This window comes from Ochotona curzoniae, unplaced genomic scaffold, assembly GCF_017591425.1.
Source record: "Ochotona curzoniae isolate NIBS_2020 unplaced genomic scaffold, NIBS_Ocur_1.0 scaffold_2587, whole genome shotgun sequence".
Lineage (NCBI taxonomy): Eukaryota > Metazoa > Chordata > Mammalia > Lagomorpha > Ochotonidae > Ochotona > Ochotona curzoniae.
Genome location: NW_024467096.1, coordinates 6,384,289 through 6,397,297, shown reverse-complemented (window position 1 = coordinate 6,397,297; position 13,009 = coordinate 6,384,289). Strand labels below are relative to the sequence as shown.

Genomic DNA, 13,009 nt, shown 5'->3' with positions numbered 1-13,009 from the left:
GAATGAACCAGTGATTGGAAGATAGTCTCTCTCCCTCTCTTTCTCCTTCTCTCTATAAATCTCCCTTTCAAATAAAAATTTTAAAAAAGAAAAACACAAAAGCCATTGCTGTGCCACAGCAAGTTAAGTTACTGTCTCCAGTACTGGCATCCCATTTGGACTCCAATTCGAATCTCAGCTGCTCCACTTCTGATCCAGCTCCCTGCTAATGTGTCTAAGAACACAGTGGCATATGGCTTTGCCATCCGTGAGGAAAATGTGGAGGAACTTGCTTGTTTCTCCTTGGCCATACCTGGCTGTTAAAGCTGGAAAGTGAAGTAGGAAATGGAAGCTCTCTCTGTAATTCTGACTTTCAAATAAATATTCTTTTAATTACAATATCTGAAAATATTATTGATAATGAATATTCATGGTAATATCTGAAAATATCCAAAGCAGATGTAACTGACAAGCAAATCAGCAACTTGAAGATAGAAAGTGAGATTATTCAAGCTAAAGGAATGAAAAAGAAAAAATGAAAAAGATTTAACAGTTAAACCCTTAGATCATTATGAAATGTAACAACATATGCTTCATGGGAGAGGCTGAAGGAAAGAGAAGAAAAACAATCAAGATGACGAAATGGAGTAAGAACACACATAAACAGAGAAACTTTTTGCCAGTGTGAAACAGAGAGGGCACATTCCAGGAATAAATGAGGACAGAGCAACAGCAGAGGGGCACCTGGAGACTGACACGCTCATAAAAGCAACAGACACAGCAGTGTGGTGTTGCAGTGACTGATACCCCAGCGGCATTCAGTGATTGATGATCTGAACTGCACCAGCAGCCGGAACTCCACCAGCAGCAAGATATGAAGGGACGTTCACCTTGAGCTCAGGTGATAAACCAGACAAAGAACTGCCGATCTTGGAGGGCTGTTTGATTTGACCAGGAGCAGAGACAGAGCAGCAGGTCCCAGACCGGCGTTGCAGGAACAGGGTGCATTTCACAGCCCAGTCTACCCCCTAGAGCTGAATTGGGCACTATTTTGTCTAGAGAGACAAAGGCTATGGGACAGTACTGCGCTTGCACTGAGCTGGGAGTAAACTCATTTCTGGCTCAGTGAACTGCAACAACGTGGCATCCCACCTAAGATAGGTCCAGGTAGCCATCAGACCTGATGGCCAGCAGATCAAGAACTCTAGTAGTGGCACATCAGGCACCATTTTGTACAGTGTGTCAAAGGCTTTAAGACTGCAGGGACAACAGTGAGCTGCATGTGTGCTGACTTGGGAGTGAGTTCACTGAGCTCAGTGGATTGCACTGATATCACAGGAAAATAATACCAATTTTGGCATCGTACTGGTCAAAATAAGTCTATGTGGCTCCCAGACCTAATAGCCAACAGGTTCCAGCAAGATAGGCACCAGTAACAACCTATATAAGACACCTGGTGTCTCCCTAATCCTGGGATGTGCTTGAACCAGAAGTGGGAGAAAGGTTAAACACAACGGTGCAGCCTCAGCATGATATCATAGAAGGTAGAAAGTGGTGAGCCAGGAGCTGAGGTTATGGAGACTGTGGTAGAAGTCTAACATAAGAACCCAGACCTGGAACTCACTGGAGGGAGTGGCACAATTGATTGCAAAGAGCCGTGTACCAACTGCAATAAGTAAAATTGAACTATAGACCTATGGGTGACACAGCTAAGAAACCTGCCCCAAAGAGAAGAATCTGATAACCAGAAGTACAATGATCAGGAGCAAAAGAAGAGACAAAGGCACAGTGAATATTACTGAAACTCCCCAGCAAAGCAACAAAACCCTTTGCCAACCTCAGTGTTCACTGAGGAAGACATCGAGAAAAGGGGAATACAGAATTCAAAACACTTGTTTTAAAGCTTTTTCTCAACAACACGAAGCATGTAATATAGGAGTTCAAGGAATTTAAGGAATATGTCACACTGGAAACTAATCAAATGAAAGCTGATATATTAGAAATGAAGAATACAGTGGCGCAAACTAAAAGGACAGTGGAGAGTCTCCAAAATAGAACGAAGGAGGCAGAAGAAAGAATTTCTTAATTGGAAGATATTTCCTGTCACCAGGGGGAAACAAACAAAAAGCTGGAAGCAGAACTGGATCAAGATTAAGAAAGTATTCAAGAACTGAAAGAGTATTAAAAGGCCAAACATAAGAGTTCTGGGAGTCCCAGAAGGTGCAGAAAGAGAAGCTGGGTTTAAAAATGTATTTAATGAAATAATAAGGGAAAGTTTACCTAATCTAGAGAAAGAATTGGAAAACAGCATCCAGGAGGGGCACAAGCGATCTTCACCGTGACAATTAATAATCGAACTCTCTTCATTCAAACATTAGGAAGAGATCCTTAAATGTGCACATGAAAAAAAAAAATCAACTGACATATAAAGGAATGCCAGTTAAACTCACAGGAGACCTCTCACAGGAAACTCTACAGGCCAGAAGAGAATGGAGTGACATATTCCAGATTGTAAAAGCCATGCTTTCTTTTGTCTTTAAAAATGAGATGAAGTTCTTCCACAGTAAAGAAAAGTTAAAGGAATATGCCTCTTTCAGTCCTGCCTACAAAGCATAGTTAAAGATGTTCTTTTGACAGAGAAGAGAAATAGCACCACCAAAACCAAAGGCAAATGCAAAGAACATCCCAGCAAAATAACAACAGAAGACTGAATCAATGAACAACCCATTGCTAAAATGACAAGACGAAAGTACCACCCATACATATTAACCCTGAGTGTAAATGGCTTAAACTCAGCAATCAAATGTCATAGATTGTAGAGTGGATCAGAAAAACAAAACCCATCTATTTTTTTCCTACAGGAGATCTATCTCACCAACAAAGATCAGCAGAAGTTATATCTCATGGATTTTGATTTTGTTTTTTAGTTCCATCTCTTAAAAATCCTTTTTTCTCATTAAGTTCTCGACTGACTCATAGATCATACAGCAGCATCATTTTCTTCAAGAAGGTTTTTTATTTTCATTTCTTCAGCAGCACATTATTCATTCAGTAGTATGTTGTTTAACTTCATGGTGGTGTTAATTTCTTTTTTTTTTTTCCCCTGTTGCTTATTTTATCTTGTGGATTTTCATTTAAGGAGATGTACAGTAATTGTTTAATGAAGACTATCATATCCAGTGGCATGTTTTTTAACTTCATGTAAATTTCTGTTTTTCTCCTGTTGTTGATTTTGTATTGTGGCTTTTCATTTAAGGAGATGTATAGTTACTGTGTAATGAAGACTATCACATCCACGTTTGAGGATACAGTGCAGTATGTATCTTTACTTCCAGATCAAAGATGACTCCCAATGAAACTGCTAACTGTGTCTTGGCAGTAGGATGCTGGACTCTGCCATTGTTCATTTTTGCAATGATGGACATAGGACTATGAAGAACCATACCATATAGTAGTAATACAGGTTAACTCAGTGTGTGAGAGGATGGGACTTGGGGAGGGGTAAGGGGACTCCCAGGGCTTATGGATATATATCATAAAATGATAATAATAATTTGTAAATAAATAAATAGAAGACCATTTGAAAAAAGAGAGTCCAAGGGACCAAACAACCAAAAAAGAAAATAAATTATGACCAGCAGGTTCTAGAATTTTATGAGAAACATTTTAATAACACATCCAAGAAGTTCAAACTAAATTTGAAGAGATCAGTACCCTAAATATATAATTATCTTTTCAATGGATATTAAAAGCTGTGCAAAAATTAAAGTGCAAAGGATTTCTCATCAGAAAGAGTGGAGATCAGAAGACAATATGGTGAATACTGAGAAGTTAGGCAAGTGAACAATAATTTTGTTGACCAAGAATTCTGGTTACATCTGAACTATTCTTCAGAAATAAAGCATAAATCGGGACATCTTTAGTTAAATGCTGAGGGATTTGATATTATCCAACTGTTTAAAAAATACAGGAGGGGCTCTTTAAGGCAAAAACAGAGGGATGAGAGTGACTGTGATCCACATGAAGAAATTAGGCAGGTGTTTGACTTAGAAGGTAAGCTGCTGTTTGGGGTGTCCTCATCCATATGAGAGTACTCGGGTTTAAGTTCCTGCTTCATTCCCATCTGCAGCATTGTGCTGTTGAACAGATGGGTTTCTATCTCCAACCTTTATTATGTTGAGATGTTCCTTCTGTGACTTCAGAGTGTTTAGGTAGGCCTTTTGGCACTAAATGTTAAGCCACCACTAAAAGTGACACCTGCATTCTGTATCACAGTGCAAGCTTATGCTGTTTGCTCCACTTTCTAGTCCTGCTTTCTGCTAATGTGTCCTGGGCAATAGCGGATGATGCCTGAAATGTTGGGCCCCCAGCATCCACATGGGAGACCTGCATGTAGTTCCTGGCTCCTGGCATCAGCCTGGCCAAACTCTGGCTGTTGCATTTGTGGAAAGAACCAGAAGATGAAAAACATCTATCTGTTGCAAACTATCTGTCGCACTCTGCCTTTCAAGTAGATGAAAATAAATACACTTTTTGAAACAAAATGAAAATATGAGGCTGCAGTGTGGCATAGTGGAGTAAACCACTGCCTGGGATGCCAGAAGCCCATACCAGAGTGCTGATTTTAGTCCCAGCTACACTTCAGATCCAATTTCCTGCTGATGCACCTTGGAAGGTGGTGGAAGATTGTAAAAGTATTTGCCTGCCACCCATGTGGGAGATCAGGTGAAGTTCCAGGCTCCTTGTTTTGTCCAGGATCAGACTTGGCTGTTGTGGCTTTTTGTAGAGTGAACCAGCAGGTAGATGATCCCGGTCTTAGCCATTTTCCTCTCACTCTACCTTTCAAATAAATATTTTTGTTTTGTTTGCTTTTAATGGAAGATTTAGGTAGATATATAACAAGGAAGACAATTGAATTGATTATCAGAAATTTTCCAAAACTCTGAAAATCCAAGCCCAGATGGCTTCACTAATGGATTCTGCCAAACCAGTCATTTACAAACTTTTCCCAAAAGGGAGGAGTATGAGGAATACTTCAAACTCCTTGTGTGAGGCCAGTATTAGCCTTACACCACGCCAGAGACATCACAAGGAAAAAAAAAGCCACAAATCAGTATTTGTTATGAATATAGGTATAAAAATCTTCAACAAACTAACTAGATGGTCCCAACTGTATGAAACAAAAGATTTATAAGCCATCACCAAGTAAGTTTATTAAGAAATGTAGAAGAAATGTAGCCTCATATTTTTCATTTTGTTTCAACTAAGACCAAAGTAAGGCAGCATTTTTTTAAAAGATTATTTATTTATTGGAAAGTCAGATATATAGAGAGAAGAGACAGAGAGGAAGATTTTCCGTCCGATGATTCACTCCCTAAGTGAGCACAATGGCCAATGCTATGCTGATCTGAAGCCAGGATCCAGGAACTTCTTCCAGGTCTCCCACACGGGTTCAGGGTCCCAAAGCTTTGGGCCGTCCTCGACTGCTTTCCCCGGGCCACAGGCAGGGAGCTAGACGGGAAGTGGAGCTGCCAGGATTAGGACCGGCGCCCATATGGGATCCCGGGCATTCAAGGCAAGGATTTTAGCCGCTAGGCCACGCCGCTGGGCCCACGCAGCAGTTTTATGCAGCATTTAAAGTACACGATCACCTACAGAAAAGGCAGCTGTCAAAGTAATCAATACTTTTTAATGATTAAAGACACTGAATAAATTATAAATAGTTGGTTGCCAGGATTTAATAGGTTATATGGAATAACTACTAAAGCATATAGAGTTTCTGAAAATACTTAAATATTTTAGAATGAGATGGTGGTGTTGGTAACACAGATGGGTAGATGTATTCAAAAATCACTTACATACTTTTTTATTTGTTTAAAAGAGTTACACAGAGAAGGAGAGAACCACATGTATCTTCCATCTGCTTATTAACTCCAGTGAATGGCTCCAACAGTTAGGGCTGGCTCAGCTGAAGCCTGGAATTCCATCTGATTTCTCACATGAGTGCCAGGACTTAAAGATGTGGACCACATTCCGATGCTTTCCCAGCACAGTAGTAGAGAATTATATGGGTCAGAACTCGACTAGCGCTCCTGTGCAGTGGGGATGCTGGCATCATCTATGATGATGGAGCTTAACTACTAAAACATCACACTTTGAAACTGTGGATTTTGTGGCTTGTGATTTATTTCTATGTTAATGCAAAAAAAGTAACTTAAAATTTATTTACACAAATGTTTCTCAGTACAAGGATTTTTTCAAACATCCTTGATAATATTCTTCCATTGAAATGTTCAGTGATTTTTTTTAATCTGTAGTCTTGTTCAATAAATTGTTATCTTTTAGTCTGCCATTATCTTCAAATATTTTTAATAGCAGCAATATTTGATACACATAAATAAAACATTAAAATGCTTTTATTATTCTTGCAGTAATCTGTGAAAGTTTAGCTTCCTTTATGTTTTCTTTATTCACCCACTTCAGCTAGAGACATTCTGTAATTACCATATTATGCTGCATTGGATTAGAGTTTAAAGACATATGTTTGGGGCCCGGCGCAGTAGCGCAGTGGTTAAGGTCCTCGCCTTGCACTCCCAGGATCCCATATGGGCACCGGTTCTAATCCCGGCAGCCCCGCTTCCCTTCCAGCTCCCTGCCTGTGGCCCGGGAAAGCAGTCGAGGAAGGCCCAAAGCTTTGGGACCTCTGTGAGAGACCCGGAAGAGGCTCCTGGCTTCGGATCGGCATAGCATCGGCCATTGCGCTCACTTGGGGAGTGAATCATCGGATGGAAGATCTTCCTCTCTGTCTCTCCTCTCTGTATATCTGCCTTTCCAGTAAAAAAAATAATAATAATAAATCTTTTAAAAAAAAGACATGTTTGAATTTGATTTTATACTTTACTTTTGTTGCATAGTGATACCCTTTTTAGATCATTATAAAACATACACTATATTTAATAATTAAAGTGTTCTTTTTTGTAAATTTTATGATCCTAACAATTATGGGTGTCAGTCAAATTTTTGAAAATTGATATGTACAAGTTCTAAGTTCAGATATCTGAAAAATTTTTAATGGAAAATTCACATGATAGTTTTTTCCCAAAATTTTACATGAAGGTTCTGATAATTGCTGTATTCTATTCATTCTTGGTTTTTAAATTTGTTAAGATCAAAGTTTATTGCATTCAGATTTAATGCTTCCACAAATGTCCCCTTAATACAAGAGGAATGGTCTCTTATGAAAGTGTGGCTTGTAATGTGCACTATTCACAATGCTTTTCAAATATATCTCCTAGTTCCTTATTCTCTCTAAATGAGTCTTTAAAAGTCTGAGGTTTCTTAACAATTTTAACCAATTGCTTTCATATCACATCAAAAGAATGAGTGGTTTGCTTTGTGAAAGGATAAGGAGAACATGAACTGAGTCAAGCAGTGGGGTAAGAATGCCACAAAGTTTACAGATGCTTATAAGTAAAATCGGTTTCCCTCCTATCCAAGAGTTACTAATAAAATAAAATGTGCCAAGTTATGACATTTGGGTTTTTTAGGTTGTGCAGTTAATTTGTTAAAGCTTGTAGCCAACCTTCTGGGGGAAGATGTTCTGATTTTGCTCACTTCATGTATTTTTAGTAAGCAAAATTATTTGAGTGATAGCTTTTGTTTTGTTTTACTGAGCAGTATACTTTGGATAAGTTAGGACCACAAATGTCTTGAAGGTGAAGTTACTACAACTAAAATATTTTATCTGGCTTCTCAAAGAATAATCTATCGTGGTTTCTAATTAAAGCAATTCTGTTCTGTCATGTTAAGATTTGGTTTCATTTACAGGTAAACAGTGTTGACCTCAGAGCTGCCAGTCATGAGCAAGCAGCAGCTGCCTTGAAGAATGCAGGCCAAGCTGTCACAATTGTTGCACAGTATCGACCGGAAGGTAAGGAAATTCTTGCTAATTCTGTTGCTTATTTCATTTGTTAAAATTTTTCCTCTTAAAATGTTTAATTTCCAATCTCAACTCTTTTTGTATTTTTTTCTGATTTGTTAACCTGTTATTATAATCTGGACCTAATTAACTTTCTACATCAAAAGTGATTTTTAATAGGATTCTAGGAATTTTATCATCCAATTATTTTGAGCATTGTGTAATTTTTTAATAACTAAGTACATGTCTTTTAATACCCCTTTTGTTAGATCATTTTTCTGAAAGAAAAAACAAAGTGATATTAACAAAGGAAATTAAGTCATTCACATATTTTACTTTGAATTTATATTTATTAGTGTCAGGGTTTAATATATGTCTCTTTCAGGTTTTTTCTTTTTAAAGCTAATAATGTAAGTTTGAAATGTAATTTGTTTCTAAGATAAGGTATCATGGATATGACTGTATTAAGTTTATAGCAGAAGAAAATGGTAATGGAAAGTTTGAAGTCATGCCATAGTAAATATGTGTAAGATCCTGGTGTATGTTGATACAACTGTTTTAACCAGTAAAATCTCAATGGAATTATAAAGTTAAACACCCAAAAGAATACTTAGCGTACTTGTTGATGTTCATAAACAACATAATAGAGAAGGAAAAAATGACGCGACTTAAGGAGCTAAATGAAACACTCTGTAGTTTAACAACAATTGTATTATTCTCAGCTTGGAACAGAATTTATTCTTGCAACAAAAGCAAGTAACTTTTAGTTGATCAAAGTGACATACTGGACATTGCTTGATATTTCATCAAACCATAATATTGATCGAGTCCATCTATCCATTAGACTTTAGCCATTTAGGTTAAGTAACTAAACAAGTATAGATTGATTCATATAGAGAGTAAATTCAAATTAAATTCACATTAATCAGGCGAACAAGAAATCACATAGACGATCAGAATGCCAGCTCATTAGTTTTTCTGAGAAGCATATCTACCAGAGGAACTATACATGCTTTTTATCTTCTGGCCAACACATACCCACCCTCTAAATACACTATATGGAAACTAAATTACACTTACCTTTCATTATTGACAGATCTCATAGTTTATGAAGAATGTAGCTGCTTAAGTTGATTAAGGTTAAGCCAATAGGGCCCAGAGCCGTGGCCTAGAGGCTAAAGTCCTCGCCTTGAACACTCCGGGATCCCTTATGGGCGCCGGTTCTAGTCCCAGCAGCTCCACTTCCCATCCAGCTCCCTGCTTGTGGCCTGGGAAGGCAGTCGAGGATGGCCCAAAGGTTTGGGACCCTGAACCCGTGAAGAGACCCGGAAGAGGTTCCTGGATCCTGGCTTCAGATAGGCATAGCATTGGCCGTTGCGTTCACTTGTGGAGTGAATCATCAGACGGAAGATCTTCCTCTGTGTCTCTCCTCCTCTCTGTATATCTGACTTTCTAATAAATAATCTTTAAAAAAAAAAAAAGGTTAAGCCAATAACTACTTCCTGATTACCCCAAAACCAGACATGCAGTTCACCCATGTGACTCTACCTCATGGTAAGCAAAACTAAGACAGATGATAATACAAGTATAGTTTGCTTACGCAGCCAAGATCTGGCAAAGTGCCACATTGGAAAGGGAAAGAGTGAAAAATGGAATGTGAAGAATACTCAGTGGAGGCTGTTCCATTTCCAGTCCAGCTTCCTGTGACGGTATTCTAGGAGCCAGCAGAAGATGACTCAAGTACTTGGGGCTCTGCCTTGTGGGACACCTGGACAGAGTTCCTGGCTCCTGGCTGCCACCAAGCTTTGGCTGTTGCAGGCATTCAGAGAGTGAACTAGTAGTTGCAAGATCTCTCGCTCTCGATCTCAATCTCTTTGTTTCCCTGCCTTTCGAGTAAATAAAAATGCACTTTTAAAAAAATGCTTAGTGATAGCAGTAGGATATGATAGAAAATTGCACTTCCTAGAGGTGAAGGACTCATTTTTTTAACTATAAAAACCTGACCCCTTTTTTATGGTAAACTTCACGGGAAATAAAGGAACAGGCTGAAGTAGAAGCCATCCATAGTGTAATTTGGCTTAGAGAACAGATGAACCTGTGTTTGAGTAAAGCAGTGAGCCCTTGAAAAATTAGGTAATGCAACACAATATTTTGATTTTTAGCCTGTTAAATTGCCTGTGCTTTCATCCGACTTGAACCCTCAAACTTTCTCCAAATAGCTAGTCCAAAAGTTCAGCTCATGGTGTCATAAGTAACTTAACAGTGACTAGATTGATATTCAAAGATATAAATAAGAGGTTGAAAAAACGAGATGAGTTTAGTAACAGAGTAGTCAAACACAAATACAAATCAAATGGAAAATTAACCATAATATACTCAGCAATTTATGCATTCACTTTGAAAGAAAGTCATAAAGAAGAAATGTTGGAACTGTCAGAAAAGATGGCTCAGAAAGCGAAAGAGTTTAACTTGGAGCTAGCAGAACCCAGCAAACAAGAAAGCAAAGCAACTAGTGAAATTTGAAACACAGTGACAGAAATAGTGAAAACTAAATAGTATTGGAAGATAGGCAGCTGTGTACAACATATACATAAGGACACTGTAGAAAATATTTTAAGAGAAATGTTTGAAATTTATAATTAAATGCATTCAGGAAAAACATTTATTGAAATATAAAGTGAGAGCCTGCGCTGTCGCCTAACAGGTAAAGCTCCCACCTGCAGTGCCGGCATTCCCACATTGGTGCCAGTGCCACTATTAATCTAGCAACCTGCTAATGGCCTAGGATCTTGGACCCCTGTCAGCCAAATTAGCTCCTGGTTATGGCTTGACTCAGCCCTAGTCATTGTGGCCATCTGGGGAGTGAGCCAGCAAATGGAAGAAATCTCTCCCACACATATGCACTTGAGCCTACTCTCTCTCGCTGGCTGTGTAAATAGAGTGACTTTCAAATAAACCTTTTTAAAAAATGAAATAAAAACAAGTGAATTTTCGTATTGAAAAAGTACAGCATACTCTTGGTATGCTGTACTTGGTAAACTAGCTCAGAAAGGATCAGCTTCAGAAATGTTTTAGTTGTGTTTATCAAGACTCTTTGTGCCCTAAACAAAAACAACAAATTATTGATAAGGGGATGAAAACTGGTTGATAGGAAAAGACAAGATTGCTCTAATGCTTCATGTACGTAGAATTGAATAAGGTACCTATGGACTTGGGCCCTCTTCTGCTGCTTACCCAGCCGCATTAATGAGCTAGATACAAGTGGAGCCATCAGAACATAACGTGTGCTAGTTCACTCCCTAAATGCCCCACCACAACCAGGGTAGCCAGGCAAAAGTCAGAATCCCAGAATTCTGGGTCTTGACCCTGTGAAGCAGGAACTGTAGTACTTGAGCCATCACCTGCCACCTCCCAGGGTGTGCTTTAGCAGGTAAGAACTGGAACCCAGGCACTCTACCATGAACTAGGGACATCCTACTTAGGGGCTTAACTGCTGTACCTAATAGCCACCATTAATCCCCCTAATCTCTCTCTTTTTTAATTTATTTTATTATTTTTATTGGAAAGGCAGATATACAGAGAGGAGAGAAAGGGAGGAAGATCTTCCGTCCAATTATTCACTCCCCAGGCGGCTGCAACGGCTAGAACTGAGCCAATCCGAAGCCAGGAGCCTGTTCCGGGTCTCCCACGCGGGTGCAGGGTCCCAAAGCTTTGGGCCATCCTCGACTGCTTTCCCAGGCCACAGGCAGGGAGCTGGATGGGAAGTGGGGCTGCTGGGATTAGAACCGGCGCCCATATGGGGTCCCAAGTATGCAAGGCAAGGACCTTAACCATTACACCATCGCACCGGGCCCATTCCCCCTAATCTCTTAAGGAAATATTATCCTATATTTTCCATTACAATTGAGTAGTCTCAGACATAAAGAAGCTGAGTAATATACCAGTTTCACAACTGTGAAGTGGTTAAGATTTCTTCTAGGGGAAAAAAATCTATTTTTCTGTTCCTCTAAGTTCAGTCGTTGACATTAGTGAATTAAATTGACAAGGGACAAACAAGGAAAAAATATTTCCTAGGCATGTGTGAACCAATAAAAGAAATAACTAGCTCATAGATACAGTTAAATACTCTCCCTCTTGCCTTAATGGGGAAAAGAGAAGGGTTTAAAGTGGCTTCTACTGGAAAAACAAATCAGTTTCATTGGAAAGACAAGCAGGTTTATTTTTTGTTGTTTGTTTCTTATTTTATTTGGAAGAGTTATGGAGAAAGTGAGAGATCTTCCATCTGCTGGTTCACTTCCCAAATAGCCACATTGGCTGGAGTTTAGCCAACCTGAGGCCAGGAGCCAGAATCATCTTCCAGATCTCCCACATGACTGACAGAGGCCCTTTCATTTAGGCATTCTCTGCTCCTCTCCCAGGTGCATTACCCAGAAAAAGAACATCTGAAACTGACACTGGGCCTCAGGTATTGGGTGCCAGTAGTGCAAGTACAGGCATAAGCTTTCTTTTTTTTCTTAAAATTTATTTATTTTTATTGGAGAGACAGATTTACAGAAAGATACTCTGTCGACTGGTTCACTCCCGAAGTGGCCGCAACAGCCAAAGCTGATCTGGTCTGAAGCAGCAGCCTCCTCCAGGTCTCCCATGTGGGTGCAGGGACCCAAGGCTTTGGGCCATCCTCTTACTGCTTTCCCAGCGGGAGCAGAGAGCTGGATGGGAAAGGGAGCAGCTGGAACATGAGCCAGCACCCATATGGGATGCCTGTGCCTGCAGGGGAAGGATTAACTAGTTGACCCGTTGTTCCAGGCCCCAATTTCAATTCTTAATCTCAATTTCTGTCTTTATGGTAGAGATTGCATGTTTAGAAAGGGATTGAAAAGGATGTGTATTTGGCATAGGGGTTAAGACAACATACAGAATTTCCATATTGGATGCCTTGGTTAGAACCCCAACTACACTCTTCATTCCAGCTTTCTAATGATGTCCACTATAGGAGGCAGTAGTTGATGGGCCAAGTTGCTAAGTCTATACCACTCATGTGGAAGATGGAATGCCTGGGCCAGCCATGGTTATTTCAAGCATTTGAAAACGCAACAATGAATGGGAGAGAGT

General features: G+C 39.4%; 1 protein-coding gene across 27 annotated transcripts in view; it reads left to right on the top strand.

The window, feature by feature from the left end:
* DLG1 (discs large MAGUK scaffold protein 1) overlaps positions 1–13,009 on the top strand; it is a 198,213-nt gene that overhangs the window by 142,638 nt on the left and 42,566 nt on the right. For all 27 annotated transcript variants that reach the window (XM_041002724.1, XM_041002720.1, XM_041002722.1 and 24 more), the window contains one exon: positions 7,807–7,909. In XM_041002724.1, coding sequence (XP_040858658.1) covers positions 7,807–7,909 — 103 coding nt within the window. The remainder of the gene's footprint in view (positions 1–7,806; positions 7,910–13,009) is intronic.